Consider the following 22,976-nt stretch of genomic DNA (forward strand, 5'->3'; position numbering starts at 1 on the left):
CCCGATCCCAAGCGGCAGACCCCAGTGGATCAACTATTGATGAACGACAGACCCCAGCTGATCAAATCTTGAGGACCTACCCTAAGGATAGGTCATCAATAACAATAGCCTGGAAAACCTCTTTAAAGCCCTAAGCAAGCGTGTGTGAAATGTGTCACCTGATTGATCTCGCTCTGCTGTTGTAAACTATGCTGCTCCTTCTCTTCCCTCTGTTGTTGAAGCTGTTTGAACTCAGACTTGAGATTCTGGTGTTTAACCTCCACCTCAGAAAGCTCCTCTTTCAGTTTCTGATTGGCTTCTCCTTTCTCGGCCAAGTCAGTTTTGAGGGTCTGCAGCAAAGCTTCACTAGCAGAGAGCCTTGTCTGGAGCTGTTGGCACTCCACATCTTTATGGTTGAGATTAACTTGCAGGTTCTTCCTGGACATCATCTCTTCATTTTGTTTCTCTTCCAACTGGGTGTACTCCAGCTCCTTCTTTAAGAGTTTCTCCACCAAAGTCTGCAAAATTCAGAAACCCACAGAAATACTGTATTAATAATTGCCATAGTATCTAGAAAATTTCTACTTCCGTCAGCCTCTGAAGCTAAAAGTATTTTAAACTAGTCAAATATGTACACGGATGAAGTCGGCACAAGCAGCTCCAACTGTGTTGTTGTCCGCCATCCAGAGACAGGTGGCACCATCGGTACATGCCTGTGTCTGTCAGAACCATTTCCAGGCGCTTGGCTGAAGGACATTTGGCCTCACGGTGCCATTACATGTACTGCCTTGACATCCACCCACCATCGCCTCTGTTTGGTGTAGTGAACAACAAAATGTACTACTATGGAGTGGAATCGGGATGTCTGTAGTGACAAATTCAGTTTTAGTTTAGGAAACGAAGATGACCGTGTTAGTGTCTGGAGACCTAGGGGTGAGCACCTCAATCCTGCCTTTGAAGTGGAGCCGCACGCTGCCCCAACTGCTGGTGTGATGGTCTGGGGGGTAATCGCATATGACATTTGGTCACCCCTAGTAGTGGTACGAGGGATAATGACAGCTTAGCAATATGTTCAGGACATCCTATCGCTAAGGACGTGTATGGGACCATCTGAGACACCAAATTTGACAGCCTATGAGTTTGCACCATATAGAGGCTCAGTTATAGCAAGTGTGGAGCAATATGCCACAGAATACCATACAGAACCTGAATGCCTCCCTGCCCGTAACACACACCTTACATCCAAGCTAGAGGCGGACCAACAGTGTACTAGAGCCCCCATGCCCACCCGTATCACATCTTGTATCCAAACTAGAGGCGGCTCAACAGGGTACTAGAGCCTCCATGTCTGCCTGCATCACACCTCACATCCAAGCTAAAGGCGGTACAACAGGGTATTTATTAGAGCCTTCATGTCTGCCTGCATCACACCTTACATCCAAGTTAGAGGCGGTACAACAGGGTACTAGAGCCTCCATGCCTGCCTGTATCACATCTTGTATCCAAGCTAGAGGTGGTACAACAGGGTACTAGAGCCCCCATGTCTGCCTGCATCACACCTTACATCCAACCTAGACGGTACAACAGGGTACTAGAGCCTCCATGTCTGCCAGCATCACATCTTACATCCAAGTTAGAGGCGGTACAACAGGGTACTAGAGCCTCCATGTCTGCCTGCATCACACCTTACATCCAACCTAGACAGTACAGAGTACTAGAGCCTCCCTTCAGGGGGTCAGTTTTCTTCAATAAATGAGCCTTTTGCTCTAATATTGTAACCACTTATATCAACGTTACAATCTCACATATAAAAAGTTACACGTTGTTAACTAATTTTTTTAAGGTTATAACTGAGGGAGAGGTCAAAAGGAACCAAACAGTTATGATGAAGGTTAATAAATCTGAACTACCAGTATGAAAAATAGATAAAAATGAATCTGTACCAAATACATTATAAGTAACTCTGCTTACGGGCAAAATCCAAAATGAGGATTAAAATATCAAAACAATATAAATACATGGGCTTCCATATGGATCATTTTACATACCTCGTTTTTCTGTGACAGCTCAGTCAAGGAACTTTTGAGTTGCTGCAGTTCTTGGACATACACTGCAACTTCCTGGGGTCCTTTTTCAAGCTCTGCTTTTAATTGATTAATAGTGGCCTGAGAAAAAAAAACAAGTAGCGGTACTTTATTTCAATAATCAGGTGATACTGGAACAACAATGTCATATCTGTCAGGTCTACTATACCACCCCTAAGGAGAGCACAGAAGAAAAAAATCCTGGTATTGGGCATATATAGTTTCCCATGATTTAATTATTTTCATATAATAAAACAAAAGTTTTAACGGTGCCAGGACTCCAACTGAAACCCTGCCAGTCCTGCTTCCCTGCCCACACAGTGACTGTCAGCTCTTGGTAAGTTTACAAGTAAGGTATCTAAAAGGAATCGGATATAAAAAAAAAAGGTTTTGGATTGTTAAAGAGAAGCCATCGCCACTCCTGACATAACTCGCTTTAGTAAATACTAGAGATGAGCGAACGTACTTGTTTAGGGCAATTACTCAATCGAGTATTGCTTTTTTCGAGTAACTGCCTAAATCGGGCGAAAAGATCCGGGGGGTTGCAGTGGGGAGAGGGGGAGAGGGGGAGAGGGAGAGAGCTCCCCCGGTCCCCACTGCTACCCCCCACTCCACCACGCTGCCCCCCGAATCTTTTCACCCGAGTAGGCAGTTACTCGAAAAAAGCGATACTCGATCGAGTAATTGCCCTGAAGGAGTACGTTCGCTCATCTCTAGTAAATACTTGTTTCTCGGCCGTTGCATTGGGGAACACAGCTGAGACCATGGGTATAGCTTCTGCCACAAGGAGGCGGACACGAAGCAAAATTGTGTCAGCTCCTTCTACCAGCTATACCTCTCCTGCCGGCACCAAGCTAATATCAGTTTTAACTGGGTGTCCATAGGAGGCAGACCTCTTTGTTCATTGGTCTTTAAATGTTATCCTTTTGGATTGGGGAACACAGGGCGTGCAGACTCTCCCTGTTACCCATTTGAGGACAACCCTACCCTCAGAAGACAAGGAGGCATGGTCAATGACAGTTTGATCCTGACCAGCCAGCCCTAGTGGGCTTGAGAAACAGAGCACTCCATTCTTCTCTAAAGGCAGGCGAGATAAGGGGCACACACTAATGGAATCCCCGGAGCTATTCCTTCCATGGCAGAAAGATAACTGTATCAAAGTATCAAACCCAACTGTCTAATAGTCCCCGTTTCTCCTTTAGAACGAAACAAGCGGTTCTATTCCATTCTCTTTATGGTGCCCCGGAAGGATGGCACTGCTCGACCAGTTTTGGATCTGAAGAGGTTGAATCAATATGTCAAGGTTCGGTATTTTCACATGGAGTCATTGAGATCCATCATAGCATTCATGGAACGGGGGGGGGGAGGTTAGGGTGGAGGAGTTCCTGACAGCTATCGACATCAAGGACACATACCTTCAAATCCCCATCTGTCCAAGACATGAGCAATTCCTATTCACTTGGAACACTAAAAAAATTCACAGCCTTGCCATTAAGAGTTGCTTTTAATTATTTTACGCTAATCATGCAGCATAAATGAAAATATTTAAGTCTGCAACACCCCGTGAAGCATGTGAAATCCAGAGATGAAGTCCCAACAAAAATTAGGAAAACTTCAGAGGCAAACTGGGTGCGTGCTGTGTCCACCAATGAACGTGACAAGAAAGAAAGTATTCAAATCTTTTTATTCCCCATAAAACAACAATTCTGGAGCATCCCTTCTTATGCTGTAATTTTGCTACTACATATAATGTATTGCATAACCCAATTTTTTTCTCCATGCCCTTAAAAAATTTTTTTGAACAAATCATTATCAATTTTTTTCCGGTATTATTCAAACAACATAGGTGACAAAATTTAACCACAGGACGGTACAATTACAACAACAGCAAAATTATATTAAGTAATTTTTTTTGATCTTTTCAACTTGCACAATAAAAATCCTTTTTTTAAAAGGGAAAAAAAACATTTTTGCATCGCTGCATTCAAAAGTCTCATAACTTTATGTTTTTAATCAACAGAGTTCTGTGAAGACTTGTTTTTTTTGCATGACGCACTGAATTCTTTATTCGTACCATTTTGGGGTATATATGGCTTTTTTATTCCGTTTTACTGCATTTTTTATAGAACCAAAATGCTTAGTGGGTTTTTTTCCGTTTTTTTTAGAGAATTTTAATAAAAGTTCACATGCTTTTTAACCCACATGGCAAACATATGGATTTTTTTTAGGTTTAATTTTTTTTAAACAAGACGGCAAAGGACTCAAAAAAGGGTCCCTCTGTGAACCTTTTACATGCAGTGATCAACATTGATCACAGCATTTAAGGGGCTAATAGCGGAGATCTGTGTTCTCACCATTCCCCACTATTGTAGTGCGAGCCCAGCTGTCAGTCACAGCCGACTCCCGCTGCAGATGGCAAGGGCTCAGCTTCTGAGCCCATGCCGTTCATGGGACATAAATGTACCCTCATTTGTGAGAGCCTCTTTTCACCCAGAGCGTAAATATAAGCCCTGAGGCATGAAGGGGTATGCAGAGAGAACGTTATCACACCCAGAACCCGTAACACAATAGGACTGCTTAAAGTGTAAGTATTACTACAAAACAATAATCCTTGCTTCATCTCTCTATACTTAATATTCATTTACATCCTTGGGCAGGTGATTCAAAGAGAATGGGGCAAAGCAAAGCTGATTCATTCATGCACGAATTGACATAGAACAGCCAGAACACCATGAAAAGATAGAAGAACTCAAGTTTTTAATGCACCTTACAAATGTCTGATATGAGACCCGTTGGTGACACGGCAAACGTCAAGTCAATAGTCCACTTTTGCCCAAATGTGGACTGGTGTATCCTGTATTATCGATTCCACTGCAGCAGAGATGCATTGTTTTAGGTAATCCAGCATCACCAATGGTGCCAATATCAAACATCTGTAAAGGTGCATTAATAACACGAAAAGTTCTTCTATCTTTTCAGGATATTCTTGTATATCAACTCATATATGAAGAAATCACCTTTACTTCTGCACCGTTCTTTCTGAATCACCATGTATACTAGTATTGCAGCCAGAAAGGTGTGTAACCTGCGGATTCTGAGTCTTTTCCTCCCCCTGCATCATTCTCTTCTCTTCATACATTTTGTGTGGGTGGCCCTTACTTGTGTGATATACGGTAAAAGGTAAAGTCCCCTGGTGCAAGCACTGAGTCATGACTGACTCCTTGGCAGACTGTTTTTGCGGGGTGGTTTGCCATTGCCTTCCCCAGTCATCCTTTACCCCTCCAGCAAGCTGGGTACTCATTTTACCGATCTCGGAAGCCTGAATCAACCTTGAGCCAGCTAGCAAGCGAGGATTGAACCCACAACCTTCAGGTAGTGAGCGAGAGCTTATGACTGCATTTCTGCTGCCTTAACACTCTCTGCGCCACACGAGGCTCATGTGATATAAAGGCTGTGCTAACCAGTTGTCTTCTCCTGTAACCATCACCCCTTATGCAGTTTCACTTGCTGGCTGAGGCACAAAGACAGTAAAGTGTCCCCCATCCCTTGTGAGAACACTCTGGTCAACCTAGATATTAGGGGATTAAGCATGCAAAAATTAGCTATATCATATGTAAATCAGTATCTCTTGCTTTACAAGAGAAAGAGGTTGGAGAAACGTCTGTGAATCAGTGAGCTGAGCATGGGAGGTTGGAGGGGAGACTGGCATATACAATAACACTGGAAAAGACCAAGTATTAAAGCGCTATTAGAACAGTAGGGGTTTAGATCTCACAAAAAGGTGCTAAAAGTGTAAAAACGGTTCCTAGTTAAAAAGGTCATTCCCAGAATGAACATTTATCACCTATCCACAAGAGGGATCTTATCACCCACCACTGAGCCAGCCACTCATCAGGTGTCACTCTTCCCTCCTGACTGCGCCAGCTGCAACGTGGAGGAGCTTGAATGAAGCAGTGGATGAGCATGCAACGCTAGGAGACAGCAAAAAGGGAAGCCAATCCTACTGAGCTGAAGTGAGAGGCAGTATGCATGCTCTTACTGCAAGGGCGTGGTGAGGAGGAAAGTGGGACATGGAACCCCTGGACTCCATCAGAAATTCATAGTGAAATGGAATTCATTTCTATCTGGTCCTCCTATGCAGCAGTTCAACAAAGCAACAACAGTGGTTTAAACCATTACCTTGAATGGGATTATCTCCATTAGCAAGCAGACAGAGAGAGAAAATGACAAAGATGATGGATGAAAGGTGAACAGCAAATGAAGTCCAGCACTTGTGAAGCAGAAAGTAGATATTGGGAGAATATACTTTTATGTATGGCAATAAATTATTATAGTGCATATTCAGAATTCACCGTAACCCTAATGCCTCATATTGCAGTTTTTGTTACAGTAAAAACTACATTGTTTAACTGGCTGCAAAAACTGCAATAGTGACGCAGAACAGTCTAGAGCTCAATGGTCTATGCTAAGCCTGCACAACTGCGCAGTAGGTAGGGGCCAAACCTCTTGGGCTGGAGTAAGATTTTTAGTAAGCCGCTAAAATCCTATCTATTTTATAGTCTAAGAATTAAACTAAACGTTTGAGAAACTAACAATTTACATTTACAATATACTTATACCTAAAAAAAAAGCCGAGGTAGAATCACATAACTTTTTTCCTTGCAATGCATTATACATATCAGACAGACTTACTGCAGCATATATAAAGAGCTCAAAATACTGTATGTTAAATATTCTGCCACACCAGCACTTGAGGGCCTAAAAAGGACCTTCCCTGACTGGCTGGTCACATGACTCATTCACTGAAGGTCCTCTATCCTGCACAGTTATGTAATGCAAGCAGCTACTGCTGCCAGCGGAAAGTTAAAGTTTAGCTTTTAGTACTAGCGGCTAGCGTGACATGACTGTGGCATGGACTGTAATATGACTATGGTGTCCGCGGGCCGCATGTTAACACTTTAAATGCCCCAGGAGTAGTTTGGGGGTCCTGAATGCCCCTCACCCACTCATAAATCATTTTGGAGAGCTATAAAAAGACGGATAACTATGTTATCAGGCTCAAAAAGTGAGGGTATCGGTCCCCCATTCCAGCTCAGAGACCCCGAGAAATCAGCACGTACACAAAGTGGGACTCTTTTCAGAAGGCTATGTGCACACTCTCTCCCATTGATCTTTAGAAGAGCATGCATAAAAGCAGTCCGAAAAAGTAAAAAGAAACCAAAACAATCCCACTGTGCATACGCCAATTTCTCCGGGGCACAATGCGGTAACCCAGTGAGTATGGAAAGCATCTCCCTTGACGTCCTGTTCCCTCATCACTATGTGGGGCTCAAAAGGTGCCGACTGGTTCTCTAAGTCAGAGGTCCCCAACTCCAGTCCTCAGGGACTGCCAACAGGTCATGTTTTCAGGAAATCCTATGGTAAGAACACCGCTGGCAATGTGTGAGGCACCGCCAATAATTACATCACCTGTGCAATACTGAGGAAATCCTGAAAACATGACCTGTTGGGGGTCCCTGAGGACTGGAGTTGGGGAACACTGATCTAAGTTATTTTCCTGGCACATCCGCTAGGCTACATTCTGCATTGTTCTAGGAAGTTTATGGAATAGTTTGATGAAGGTGCATGTTGCTTGGTACTAAATGTCACTCAGAAACAAAGAACACAAATAGCTGAAGCTCCAGAAGAGACACAAATGTAGAAGACAAAATTTGAAGAAAAAAAAAAAAAAAAAAAAAAAAAAAAAAAAAGAGTGTGAGAAAGGCCATACAATCGACTATTGCCATATGTGACGATGTGCTTCCAAGTTTTACACTATCAAATTCGGTACTGATGGATTAAGTTGCATTTATTAAATGCAGAAGAAAAGCCTAGATTAGGGGATTCCAATTTCCACAAGCCAATACTTAGTCCCCACCATTCTGTACCTATAAATCACTCAGTAATAATGCAGATGGCATGGCTTGGTTTTAGGTTTTCCACTACGACTGTTTACCTCAGAGTTCGCATTTTGCATTTGCAGTTGCTTGCAGTCATCTTTCAGCTTCTCCGATTCTTTTTCACGTTCCATAGTGGTTTTATCCATCAGAGTCTGAACCTGGATGAGCTCTTTTTTCAACACAGCCACGTCTTCAATTCCAGGTCGTTGTAACTAGGAGGCAAAAAGACTATAACTATACATAAGGCTAGAAGATTCTGCAGGACACAATGTTCCACCCAGATTACACTTTAGAAGGAAATACATTTCTTTTCTTGAAAATTAAAACATAAATCAAAATTTAATAATTAAGTATTTTGTTTGCCTTACAAAATCTAGTCCAAGCTAAAGAATTGTTGTCATTTACACTAAACATTTCTAAGAACGGGTTCTATTTTTGAATTCTAGAAAAGTTCATGTTACCTTGTATAAAGTGACCACTAAAGTGCAATGATCACGTAACATTGTCCCCAGCACAGTACAAGGATCAAGTAAAGGCTTCTCACTCTTTATTAGCATTTTCATGGAATCGGACCGCATCTCATCAGATACCCCTCTCAATGTTACCAGGGTACACAGAATCTATGCAAGGTAACACTATACAAGGTCGCCATTATCCATTCTAACAGCCATAATGTTAAAGAGCCCCTCCAGTCATAAAAGCTTCACATAAATCAACAGTACAAATGAAGGTAAGAAACTTTTTCATATATCTTATTATAGAAAAATGTCTAATTTTTTCACTTATCAGAGTCCCCCCCCCCCCCCCCCCCCCAACCTCCTTAAAGGGGTTTCCCATGTCTTACATCACAACCACTCCGTCCTTCCGGGTTGTTCCGTACCACGACATGTGACTGCTGCAGCCCCCCCCCCCCCCCCCTTAACGGTATTCCGGTCTGCGGCATATATACTATATGGGCGAGTAAACAGGAGAGGCAGCCACAACTTGGACGCGATGTGGGCGGCCAAATATAGCAGCACCCGTGTGAAATAACCCTTATGCTGGATTCACAGCTGCAGTGCTCAATACAGTCCTCCACGTTACGGCCGCTTCTGACGATGCGCAGCAGAGATAGGGAAGCAGGACTGCTGTTGTATGCTGTTTGTCGGAGATTAGTAGCCAGTCTCCTGCTTCCTTCTCCCATCCTTTCTTCATAGTATTCTATGGACAGCTGTAACCTTACCATGCAGTGTTAACTACTGATTTATGAAGGCCTTTTATTTATTTAAATGATTAAATAAATCGAGGGCATGCTTTAAGCTTTATACGTTGCTGCCGGCTACATCCTGAAAGTTGCTAAACTTCAAAATAGAACGGAGGTTGGAGAGAAAGATTAAATTGAGATTTGCTTAGCACTGGTTTACACAAGTCAATTAACTCCAGTATCAATTTTTTACTGTTTACCGCATGGTAATTATTAATCATTCCAAATGTAAACTCCATTAGTTAAAATATTAATATAATGTTTTTGTGCTTTCAATCTGCCTGTTTAAGTTGACAATTGTATGACGGATCACTTACTATAATACTGCAATTATCCGGACTGGACTGTCACAGTGAGACGATGACTTTACTAATGGCACAAAGATGTGAAGTAATTATGTGTTTTATATACCAAAATGTCAAAATGGTGTCAAATGTAAGTGCCAGGTTCTTCTTTTTATTAAAATAAAGTAGTCATAAAACAACAAAAGTTACCAAAGCTCCTCTCCTTCTAGTGCACACATTTATAATGCATTCTGCACAATGCAGATGCCACAGCACAACAGTTTCAGCCAGCAAAAAAAAAAAATTAGCACCGGCTCATGCAGTTTAAAGGGGTTTTCCATGGAAATACTATTGATGACCTATCATCAGGATAGGTCATCAATAGTTGATCAGCTGGAGTCCATCGCTCGGGACCCCGACCAATGAGCTGAGCGGGCGCATGCTGTCAGTACTGCAAATACAAACAGTTCAGAGCTGAAGTAGCAAAAGCCTCTACTGCGACCTCTGTGTAGTGGCCAGCACTTGTAACTTCAGGCACCACTCATATGAATTTCAATGAGAGCCTGCAGTTACAAGCGCCGGCCACTACACAGAGGTCGCAGCAGAGGCTTCCGCTCCGATCTCTGTGTATTTGCGGCCCTGACGGCATGCGTCCACACAGCTAATCGGTCGGGGTCCCGAGCGACGGACCCCAGCCGATCAACTATTGATGAGCTATCCTGAGGATAGGTCATCAACAGCATTACCCTGGGAAACCCCTTTAAACACTGATCATTCAGTGATTTACCTAGGAATGTGAAACCATAACAATTAGTGAATGAGAACTGTGCAGTCTAAAAACACGCTGCCCATCACCTGCTCATTCGCTTGGGCAAACGAGAATCGTGAGATTCTCTGCCTGTATAAAAGGGGCATTAGGAAGTCAGGCTTAAAACCTTAATGGAGGTCTTAGCTTTGGGTAGTACTGGCAGCATCAGTCACCTAGTAACGTGCACATCTGGTATCTTTATATATTTTAGAATTAGAGGAGTATTTTACGTGGCAAATTTAATTGGTTCTAGTAATTACATTGGAGAACAAGGGACAAGAAATTAGAAAAGTTAGTTTTTTCTATATAACGCAGACAAATCAAAAAGCTAACAATTCCATTTGGATCCTTTAATAGCCTGAATCCCCAGTAACTAAAAAAAAAAAAAAAACTTTTTTTTTAAAAATTTTATATTATATATATATATATATATATATATATATATATATATATATATAAAAATTGGCGACTATAAAATTGAAAAAAAAAAGGTTTAAAAAAATTCAGCTTTAGGCTGGATTCAGACGACTATATCGGCTCGGTTTTCACGCCCAGCCGATATACGTCGTCTCTCTGCGCAGGGGGGGGCTGGAAGAGCCTGGAGCAGTGCTCTGAGCTCCCGCCCCCTCTCTGCCCTATTTGCAATGGGGAGAGGCGGGACAGGGCTCTGCTAATTCTCGGAACTTAGTCCCGCCTCCTTTCATTGCAAATAGTGCAGAGGGGCGGAGAGGGGGTGGAGAGGAGGCAGAGGGGGCGGGAGCTCAGTTCCTGCTCCTGGCTCTTCCATCCCCCCCTCCCCCGCAGATGAGGACACCGTATATCGGCTCGGCGTGAAAACAGAGCCGATATACGGTCGTCTGAATCCACCCTTAGAATGTATTCGTCCAAAAAGCTTTAACAACCCTTGGTCCTGAAATATATGTATGATAATTAGAGATGAGCGAACGTACTCGGATAGGCACTACTCGTCCGAGTAATGTGCCTTATCCGAGTACCTCCCCGCTCGTGCTGAAAGATTCGGGACGCGCTGCGGAGCGGGGAGCTGCAGGGGAGAGCGGGGAGGAACGGAGGGGAGATTTTTCTCTCCTTCTCTCCCGCCCGCTCTGCCCCGCTCCCCGCCGCAACTCACCTGTCAGCAGCGGAGCGCCCCGAATCTTTCAGCACGAGTAGAGCGGTACTCGGATAAGGCACATTACTCGGACGAGTAGTGCCTATCCGAGTACGTTCGCTCATCTCTAATGATAATATAAGACTACTGCTGCATTTCGACTGAACGATTAGATTGTTCAAATGAGCGAAAGTGAACAATAATTGTTCAGTTTAAATGCAGCCAACAACGAACAAGAATCAGGCACTTCTCCTTCAGTTTCAGATGGCATAAAAATCAGCCCCGGCTCGTTCTTATTGGGCAGTTTAAACACTATTCGTTTAGGAATGTGAAACACCGAACGATTAGCGCACGAGAACTAATAACGTCACCAGCTTGTTCGCTCGGGCAAACAAGAATAGTTTGATTCTTGTCCTGTGTAAAAGAGGCATAAGACAGCATTTACCAACTCGGTCTTCACATCTTCTATTACGCGTGATCTAATCTGTAGCTCCTGGTTTAAAGTTTTCACTTTCTCCTCCGCAGCAGCAAGGTGACTTTTTTCTTCATCATATGAAGCCTTCAACTCTATATTGAAAAAACAAAGAGCAAATAAACACACTTGGGAATTGTCATGTAAGGTACATAAACAATGAGTAAGAGCCTAAAGCTGCTCCAAACGCTAGAGAATTTGGATGGTGGAAAAAAATAGATTTAAACAATTTTCTGCCAAACCTCAGTGCCTTTTTGTGACACAAATAAGCGTAACAGATGCCGGCCAATGGCAGATATCTGTCAAAGAGTTGATCTGTGATTATTTTTAGTTATTGTCGGTGCTGTAGTTGAAAAGTCATTCATCAATGGAAGCCCACACTAGACCACAGATAAGGGCTGAGACGGATTAGTTGTTAAGTGTGAATTGTCATTTTAACTCAACCCCTTAGTGACGGCCCCATTGCCTTTTTACATCCTAGCTTTGTGGGCTTTAATCCTCAGGGACGTAAAAACATGTATACCAGCTGAGCGCTCCGAGAATACAGCAGCTGTATACAGAAGACAGCGCTCCCACTGTCTTCTGTATACAGTGGGAGCCTTCATTTAAACACTAATAAGCTCCTTTTCACACTAATAGCCAATTAGCTACTTAAGAGCTTATACAAAGTGAATGCTCAAAACTGTCACTCAAACTGCCATTTGAGCGAATTTTGAGCGATCGTCTTGCCGTATAAATGCACACAACGATTATCGCTCAAAAGACTGCTTTTGAGCGATAATAGTTGTATCTAAATGGGCCTTTAAAGTGACACGTCAGATTTCTAAACTTTGGCTCCGTCACTAAGTGCGCAAACAGGCTTCGTCATTAAGGGGCACGATCATCCAAGATGACAACCTTCATAGATTAACCATGAACAAGTCATTCAGAAATTGGCGATGTTAAAGAGACTCTGTCAGCTACTTTCAGCCCACAAGCTTAGCTTATAAGGCTAAAAGTGAGTGATAAGAGTCCCTTTAAATTCCCAATGTGTAGGCAGCTTTACATGATTTCCACTGTGCTATTAAATATAAGGATGAGATACTAGTTATCCAGGAACTTGACATCTACCATGTGAAATGGTTAAAGGGCAGCTTGTAGTTAGATGGTTTACCTATTGAATTTATACTCCAAGAATAAAGATTGGCAGTTACAGTATTTCAGACCAAGACTAAACCATCCACTAAATACACCTGTACATACACACTTACCGACCAATTCAGTCGCCATCTGTGCCGCTTTCTGCTCAAACAAATCCTTCATCTGCTTAATATTGAAGATCTCCGTCCTGGCTTCTTCCAGCTGCTGTTCCAGTGACTGAAGTTCTGCAATGCATAGACTTTTTGGTTAATTTTATACTCCAAGTAAATCTGTCCCTGGCTTGCCTGTTCTAGCCCATAAGACCAGGTTACAAATTGTGCTCTAATGCCACGGTCACACGGCATAAGCACATTTATGAGCTCATTTACGTAATAGGCATTGCGTGTTTGAGAATGCAAAAAAAAAAAAAAAAACAGCCATACTCCCCATTTATTGAAATGGACAATTAGCGTAATGAGTTCAATATGTGCTATTTTTTTCCGCAAATGCGCAGGAAAAGAGAGTATGCTGCATATTTCTTTGCGCAAATGAAAAGCGTGCGCAAAACACATTTATGTGAACAAACCCAATGAAATCAATGGGTTCTAAACATTGTGTAGTGCATTTGCAAATTTTGTGCACGCAAAATGCTGTGCATATACGTTCGTGTGACATAGGCCTAAATGTACCACCTAAAAGGCCATCCAAAGTGAGAAACAAAGGGGTTGTCTGTGTTAGAAAAGATCTCCAGAGGTTAGTAAAGCTAGGAGTTTTCCAGAGTTAAATACTGGTACACAGTGGGTTTCAAGGTGCAGCACCTGTACAAGTTGTGGGGCCGACAAGGACATCACAAACTGCAGAAATCCGTGGTGAAATTCGGCAACTTGGCCACATGACATACTACTGCCCGCAACCGCGTTCCGTACAAGCCTCCTTATTAAGTGGGGGATCTCTGTAGCTCCTGATGTATATAGCTGGCAGAGCATTGTTTACATAGGATCCAATCATATCTACTTCTCAGTTGAGATCAGAAGTAGCAATGTAGCAGTTTGCAGGTTGAGAACACGAAGCAACATATTGCCATTTACCCAACTGCAAATATAGTTGACATCATCGCTCAGGGGTTTTGCTTTCTTACTCCACTTGGGGGATCAGGAAACCAGCACCCCTGGCTAAACGGATCAGTCTATTGGTTATTCCTTGATATACAAGGTATACCTTGCACTATTCATCAAATGATAAGCCAGCCTCAGTAATATACACCACTTGAATTTGGGATGTGCACCTATCCCTTGGTGATTGCAGATATATATGAGCAACTTCCCCATGGTATTTGCATATTACTTATTGTGGTGATATATTTACTGTTTCAAGCCTGATATAGGACCCCAGTATTCTAGACATTCAGAGGAATACATAACTCTATTTAATGCAGGGATATAGTGCTCTGGTCGACAATCTCCTCTGCGACTAGAATAATCACTATTCTCTGTGATCATCTCCTCTCCCTCTACATGATATTACCTATGAGAATTTCTGATAGGGGAATTTACTAACACCCTCGAATTATAACAGGAGGGAGAATGAGGGAAAAGAAAACAATAATAAAATCTAATTATTAGATGTTATACGGAGATTCTAATAGGTCATAAAGACCTTTCTCTTAAAGGGACTATCTGGGTTTATGAAAATAATCAACAAATAAACGAGACCTCCTTTTTTATTATCATCTGAGCATAGTTTTATTCTAGCACTCTAAATCGTTCCTTTTTTTATCTTAAAGGAGATGTCCCGCGCCGAAACGGGTTTTTTTTTTTTTTAAACCCCCCCCCCGTTCGGCGCGAGACAACCCCGATGCAGGGGTTAAAAAAACCACCCGCACAGCGCTTACCTGAATCCCGGCGGTCCGGTGACTTCAATACTTACCGCTGAAGATGGCCGCCGGGATCCTCTATCTTCGTGGACCGCAGCTCTTCTGTGCGGTCCACTGCCGATTCCAGCCTCCTGATTGGCTGGAATCGGCACGTGACGGGGCGGAGCTACACGGAGCCGCTCTCTGGCACGAGCGGCTCCATAGAAGACAGCAAGAAGACCCGGACTGCGCAAGCGCGGCTAATTTGGCCATCGGAGGCCAAAAATTAGTCGGCACCATGGAGACCAGGACGCTAGCAACGGAGCAGGTAAGTAAAAAACTTTTTATAACTTCTGTATGGCTCATAATTAATGCACAATGTATATTACAAAGTGCATTATTATGGCCATACAGAAGTGTATAACCCCACTTGCTGCCTCGGGACAACCCCTTTAACCAATAAAAGTTATATTTTATTATATTTTTGTGGTTCCCTACGGTGAAATACACTTGTTTGACGGGAACTTAACTGCCTCGGTGATATTAGTCTAAGACAGAACAGCACCTAATGGACCCCATTGATTATATTGAGGTCCGTTTGGTTTCTGTTTTTTTTACATGATGAAACAGCGCAGCATGCTGCTCTCTGATGCTGATGTGAACGAACGCCTAGTCATGCAGAAATCAAGGGCATTTTAACTATGCCCACAATCCATAAAAAAGCCCCTTTCTAGGAAGATGATAATCACCTGCAGATGCTACTGTGGTCACTCCATCAGGTATTGCGTTCTAAAGAGGAGAAAACAAGTTACAATACAGGAAGAAATTAAACAGTTAAACCTGGAAGTCACCTGTAGAGCCCTCACGTTTCTAGAAAACTACTTTGCTGTGTATATTACTTAGGTGGGAACACATCGTTTCTTATTAGTTATCAAAGATCCTTTATTTATTTGTTTATGTAAACACTGGCTTTTTAAAAACTATGGAACTCCATAAATAGTGGATTGTAAAAAAAAAAATTCTGAAAAATACTGGATAAGCCATGAATGTACATAGCAGAAGGCGAAATGTAAAAAAGTGCTATATACAACCCAAACAGCTGCACCTACTGTAAAAGTTGGAAAGTTCTAAGGATGCATTCACACATATTATATGTGAATCCAATGTTTGTATGTATGCGAGTATGTGTATGCAGTTACTGAAGTAGCTGCGAGTATAAACAGTGTATCCACTAATGTGGAAGCAATCTTTAATTGGAGACTAAGGCCTGCTGTCCACGGGCGTTGCGAAGTCCTGCGGCAGATCTCCACCGCGGGAGCAGGAGCCGCACACGAATCTCCGTCAGTCAGCCTAATCTAATAGATAGGCTGACCGAGGAGAATCGGGGCAATTTGTAGCATGTTGTGAATTGCCCGCCACGAGCGGAGAATCGCAATGATTCTCGGCTCGTGAACACGGGGCTTGCGCTTTTTATAGCAACGCAATGGAAAGCTCCAGCCTGCGTGATTCGCCGGCGAATTCACGGTCATGGACACGGGGCCTTAATAGATTATAGTTTAATACTGAGCCCCTCAGAAGGCAGTGATGTAACGTTTCTGAGCTCCTTCTAAGGACAGCTGTACACAGAAGAATCCTTCATTATTAATACAGTTCATCAGAATAGTACAGGATTGCTGTGATCTATGCTACAAACTAGGACACCATATGGGAAAATATCCATACAACTCAAGTACAAATTGAACCCAAGAAAAAAAAAACGCTCTTAAAATGGCTAAACCTGTGCAACAAAGTGTTAATTACTAGAATTAAATTTAAGAAAAAAAGAAATCCTTAAATCCTACTTCAAAAATCTTAAAGGAATTACTTGCTTCAGTTGCTCTTGAACATTTTCCAACTCCTTTTTCAGTTCTTCTGCATACCATTTCTCTTCCTGAATCATATAAACACAAGATATAAGAACATCAAATTCTACAGGATGAATCAATCTTCCTTCGTAGGGAATAGAGGGGCTCACAGTTTTCTGTATTGGTTACTGTGGCTCCATGGAGCGGCCATGCCACCATGATTTCTACTTTTAAGGGCCAATTAAACGCCAAGGTGTACTACTAAAGGATACAACATGAATCAAGTAAAGGCTATGTTCACCCGGGATGGATAGAATAGGGAATGTCCGCTGCAGAATTTCCGATGCACAATTTGCAGCGTTTTAAAATCCCAGCTAAATGAAGGAGTTTTAGTGATTTTTTTGCCCTCACGGAGCAGAAAATATCTGCTGCGTACTAATAAAAGCACCTTTTCTGCATGTTTCCGCAGTAAAATTTAACATTGCCTGAATCTTTTTATTACCGCTAAGTAAAAACATATCATGACTTTAGTAGCATAAAGAAAGGTTTGTCCAATAATAAGTTGCAGCAAAAAACTTTTAAATATGGCTTTTTTAGCCACAAGTTACGTTCCTTCAATTGCAATGACACCACAAAATGGCTCTTGTGAAAGGCAGGATATCACCTAGGAGTTCTTTTCTTTCTTCATTAACAAAATAAGCTTTTTAAGCTGCAAGAATATCTGCATAAACTAATGAAAATCAAATCGCACTAAAATCTGCACCAAAAAAACCGCACAAAATCCGCAACAAACAGACAAACTTTACGTCTTGCGTCTTCAGGTCGGTTTATCAACTGCCCTGCGGAAATTCCACAGTGGATATTCCGCAGCGTATCAATCACGTCTGAACATAGCTGAAAACTTTGTTCTACGTGCAGTTTTGTGAAAAAGAAATGCTAAAGCACGTTCGCCATGAATGGGAAGGAGATGTCCAAAGTCTTTTGAAAGAAATAGCAACTATACAAGAATCATAGAATGGTCGAGTTGGAAGGGACCTCCAGGGTCAACTGGTTTAAAATTTAACTTTATCCATACAACATATTATAAATTATATATAATAAAGTGGTCAGTTAACCCTGTAGTGACCAGCCCACCTTGTTTTTACATCCTAGCCAAATGGGCTTTAATCTCTGAGGACATAACAACATGCTTCCTGCAGAGATTAAAGCCATGTGGGCTCTGGACGTAACAGCTGTCGTCGGTGCCCGGAGGTAGCTGACAACATGGAGCTGTCATCCCAGGCTGCCCCCGGAGCACATGCGCAGATGTCCAGAGGGCCCGGAAAATTTTAAATTCCCCTCTATCCGGCTGTCAAAGATAGTATATAGTGCAGGGAGAGGTCACCGGGGACCACTGTATGTGGTTCTCGGTCACATGATCCCCATTATCTATCGGATAAAGGAGATCATGGAAAGTTAAAAAAAAAAGTGTAAAAAAACCAAAAAAGTTTAAAACATTAACATTTCATCTCCCCTTATGGATCGTATCAGTGAGGGGAGAGGAAATTGCATAACTAAAGTTATCAGCAAAATGGCAGACGCATGCGCAAAAGTCAAGCATTGCCCGGGAAATTTAAAATCTCCCTGCTCCTGGCTACCAAAAGGTAGCCAAGAGCCTGGAGATTTCACGGGAAAGCTGCTGTATGCGGCTCCTGGTCACGTGATCCCTGTTATCCAATGGCGATCACGTAAAAAGGTTTAAAAAGAAGTGGAAGTTTCATCTCCCCTCACCGATGCGATCGGTGAGAGTGGATGAAACTTCTTACCAGAGGCCTCCGTATTTGAACCCCAACACAATCATCCTCCAAGGACCTTACTTGGCTTCTGCACATGTGCCCGTCGGCAAAATGCCAGACACATTCGCAGGAGCCGGGGAGCATTGTATTCCGGTTAAAATAACTTGATTGTGCAGCACCTGATTGTCAAGAATTCCTGACATCCTCCATAGGAGGTTTTCCTCCATCACACCATTCTTGGTATACTCTTCACACTGCTGCACAAAAACCGCACAAGGTTAACAGTTTTTGAAATCCTGTCCCCGCCCAGTGTAGCACCGATGACCATGTCTCATTCTAAGTCGTTCAGATCGATCTATTTTCCCTATTCTAATGTGTACTCATACTGAAACTGATGCACAGAAAATTTGCTCATTTAATTTCATGCTGTACTCTGGGGTCGCATGCCTAACTTCTATCTACATAAGGAATCTCCAATCGTGAAAGGGTCGTGTCTATAATAAAGTGGCCATTCAGTGTCTACATTTTCTTACAAACCTATTACTACATTAGGAGCATTTTTTATTGCTTCTTCCGCAACCCACTGCGCACATTTTCATATTTTGCCTTTTAGGCCAATTCCTTTCCAACAGACAAATGAAAATGATGTTAACCTTAAGTGATGCTTGCAAGTCCTGTACTTCTTGTCGAAGTAACAATAACTCCTCTCTAAAGGAAAAGAAAAACATCATAAATGTTATACTGTAATTGACCTAGACACAATGGAGGCCAGGCACTGGGTATTTAATCAAGAATAAGGAATTTCTAAGGCTAGAAGATGGAATCAATATGCAAAGAATTGTGAAACAATGTAAGTACATTAAAAATGTAAAAAAAAAAGAAGTGCAACAAACTACCTTTCTGCAGAAGAATTGACGTCTCCTCCATGACCGGGGTCACTACACGGCTCGTGAGAAGCTTCATAATGTTTAAAGAGTTCTTCAGCTGTTCCATGGGATTTCATACAGAGCGGACAAATGAAGCCCTAGAAGAAACAAAATAGTTTTCCATGATACAATCTCCAACTAGATTACTTTAAACATAAATTAAGAGCAAGAACAAAAAAAAGAAAAGAAGTACCGTCACCTTATGGGAAAAAATGATTTTAAACCAGAAGCGAATGTTCAGCGCTCGCAGTTTATCACATTACCAGATCACAAGCGTAAATCAAGTTTCAGTAAAGCCTTTTATTTGCCAGCAGGTGCAGAACACAGGGCGAGACTTAACGTATTTACACAAGTTTTCTGTCTGAATGCCTTATGGTGTGTTTATGAAGCTCCTGGGCATTGTTTCCCAACGCATATGAATGGCACAATAGAATAGCGTTGGATAACACCAGCTCGATGTGGCGTTATTTCAGTGGATGCCATTTTTTTCCACGGGGCGAATCTTAAGGATGTGACTCAGGGAAGAGATACTAGCGAGCTACTAGCACAACGCATCAGTATTACTTTTATACTACATACATTTCAAATCAGGACAAAAAAAAAAAAAGTTGCTAATCTCTGCTGTTTCACCTTCATTTCATGGGATGTCCACTTTAAGAAATCCCTTTTGTTAAAAAGTAGCCACAGGCTCTCCGGAGCCTCTCGGACTTCGCAGACGGAACCCCGATCCTACTGGGAGGCGCCTTTAATATGTGTATGGACCCCCGGTTGGACTCCTCCACAGGATGCTCAGCGCTCTCAAGACTAGCCACCCGAAAGGTTCAGGAAATCCTCGTGAGTATGGACCTGATAGATCTCTGGCGCACTCTCCATCCGGGTAAGCGAGACTACACCTTTCACTCCATGGCACATCACTCCTATAGCAGGATCGACTACATATACATCTCACACAGCTTACTAGACGGGGACCCTCAATGTTCCCTGGACATCCTGCTGTGGTCCGACCACTCCCCAATGTTTGCATCCTTGGGCCCGGGGGACACGGAGTTGAGGACGCCCACGTGGCGTCTAAACGACAACCTACTCAAAAACGTTGTCTGCATGAATGACGTCAAAAAAACAATAGCTAACTTCAGGATAGACCATGAATTAGACCTCACACCCGCTCCGCTAAAATGGGAGGCATTAAAATGCGTCCCAAGAGGGGTTTTCATCTCACACGGCGCCAGGATTAAAAAAGAACAAACAGCTAGGCTTACCCAATTGATAAAGGACCTCCAACAAAAAGAACTGGCCAACAAGACTCACCCATCTTCCACCCTCCAAGCGGAAATCTCTGAGACTCGACATAAAAGTCTAGACATCCTGGATCAAAAAGCCCTATGCAGAAGGGACAAGCTCAAAGCGGGATTCTATGAATATGGGGATAAAAGTGGCAGATGGTTAGCCAGAGCCCTACACCCCGAATTGTCCCACCCCCACATACACTCCATAAACTCAGCGGAAGGTAGGCGAATTCCCTCCCCAAAAGAAATATTAGAGGAATTTCAACGGTTTTACTCAAAACTATATAACATCCCTGAGCCACGAGACATCTGACACCCAACACGCACAGAAGCTCGAGGAGTATTTAGACCAGCATGTTTCCAGAAGACTTTCGTCAGACGAAGCTGGGGATTTAGAGAGGGACTTCGATTCAGAAGAACTCTCAAAAGTATTAGCGGACATCAAGCCAGGAAAGAGCCCAGGCCCAGACGGCTATTCCCCGAGATTTTATAAAGCATGTGGGGACTGGGTATCGGACCTACTGATGCAGGCTTTTAACTCAGTGTCCCGGGGGTGCCCATTCCCCCCACAGGCCTTACAAGCTCATATTGTCTTGATCCCCAAACCCGGGAAGGATCCCCTGTCTTGTGGCAGCTATCGCCCAATATCACTGATCAATTGCAACATAAAAATCTTTTCTAAAATAATAGCTAATAGACTAAAGCCTTCGATCCCGCGTCTCATCCACAACGACCAAGTGGGATTTGTCCCCGGGAGGGAGGCAAGAGATAATTCCACTAAAACCATGTCCCTGATAGATCGAGCCAAGAAAAAGGGAGTCCCACTCTGTCTGCTTTCGGTGGACGCTGAAAAAGCGTTCGACAGAATCAGCTGGAGATTTCTAGAGGCGACACTGGGGAAGGTGGGGATGGGGACAAGGGCACTATCCTGGATACTGGCATTATACAACAGCCCATCGGCCCGGATCAGGGTGAATGGCAACCTGTCCACTCCCCTCGAGATCAAAAATGGTACGAGACAGGGGTGCCCCTTGTCGCCAACTCTGTACATACTGGTAATGGAGACGCTCGCAAACGCCATCCGAAATAACCCCTCAATAAAAGGGATGCAGGTCGGGAAGGCAGAATATAAAATATCGCTTTTCGCGGACGACCTCCTAATATATGTCACCAACCCCTGCGTAGGCCTCCCAAACATTATCCGGGAATTTAACGCGTTTGGAAAAATTAGCAATTACAAAGTCAACGCACAAAAATCGGTGATTCTGAATATTTCAATACCTCAGACAGTCGTAGCTGACCTGTCCTCAGAATTCCCTTTTATTTGGAAGCAGGTCTCAATCAAATATCTAGGGATTCAAATCCCGACAGACCCGACCGCGACCTATGAACTAAACTACAAACCCCTCCTTATAACCCTCGAGAAGGACCTGGAGAAGTGGGAAGGTATTCCGTTATCATGGTTTGGCAGGATGAGTGTGATCAAAATGGATATCCTCCCAAGGGTCCTATACATATTTCAGACCGCACCATGTAACCCTCCAAAAGCTTTTTTCGACAAATTACGTAGCCAAATCCTTAAATTCGTATGGAAAGGAGGATCCAGGAGACTTAGCTACAAAAGTCTAACCAAGCAAAAAGAGAAGGGGGGGGGGGGGGGGCGGGACTCCCAGACCTGCGTCTCTACCATAAAGCGACAATCGGCACCCTCATATTAGACCTCTTTCACCATAGATCTGATAAACAGTGGGTACAAATAGAGAACGATGCTAACGACATCGAGACGCGGGGGGGTGTTCTGGGTCCCCGGCCTGAGGACACAAGAGAAATTGACGATCTCGTCCCTAATGAACTCACTCCTGGGGGCCTGGAGAGGGGGGTGTGACGTGTCGATACCAGGGCCTCTCACACCACTGGCTGGAAACCCACAACTCCCAGCAACACACGCAACCTGAGGTTCATGCCACTCGGAGTGGAGGCAAGGATAGGGGAGGTGTTGGAGTCTGGAAGGCTGCGGGACATGGCAGACATTAGAGGAACAACGAACTCTCCCCCGGGCTCATGGATGCAATTTCTCCAGATCGGTAGTTACCTGGAGAGAATAAAACCTGCTGGGGGCTGGACAGCGAACCTCACCCCCTTCGAGAAGTTATGTTGCGCTTCGGAAACGCCCAGACACACAGTCTCATTGCTCTATAACCAATTACTAGACGAAAAACTAGGCGACCATCGCCCCAGGTGGGTGGGGGCTTGGGAA

General features: G+C 43.2%; 1 protein-coding gene across 4 annotated transcripts in view; it reads right to left on the reverse strand.

Moving 5' to 3' along the window:
• EEA1 (early endosome antigen 1) overlaps nt 1–22,976 on the reverse strand; it is a 168,726-nt gene that overhangs the window by 31,711 nt on the left and 114,039 nt on the right. For 3 of the 4 annotated variants that reach the window (XM_066591518.1, XM_066591519.1, XM_066591517.1), the window contains 9 exons: nt 19,404–19,531; nt 19,161–19,215; nt 16,753–16,818; nt 15,638–15,677; nt 13,168–13,281; nt 11,891–12,012; nt 8,059–8,214; nt 2,028–2,144; nt 159–497 (listed from right to left, as the gene is read on the reverse strand). In XM_066591518.1, coding sequence (XP_066447615.1) covers nt 159–497; nt 2,028–2,144; nt 8,059–8,214; nt 11,891–12,012; nt 13,168–13,281; nt 15,638–15,677; nt 16,753–16,818; nt 19,161–19,215; nt 19,404–19,531 — 1,137 coding nt within the window. Of the gene's footprint in view, nt 1–158; nt 498–2,027; nt 2,145–8,058; nt 8,215–11,890; nt 12,013–13,167; nt 13,282–15,637; nt 15,678–16,752; nt 16,819–19,160; nt 19,216–19,403; nt 19,532–22,976 lie in introns of those variants that run through there. The other variant, XM_066591520.1, reaches the window with a different exon arrangement.

This window comes from Eleutherodactylus coqui, chromosome 2 (assembly GCF_035609145.1).
Source record: "Eleutherodactylus coqui strain aEleCoq1 chromosome 2, aEleCoq1.hap1, whole genome shotgun sequence".
NCBI classification, from domain to species: domain Eukaryota; kingdom Metazoa; phylum Chordata; class Amphibia; order Anura; family Eleutherodactylidae; genus Eleutherodactylus; species Eleutherodactylus coqui.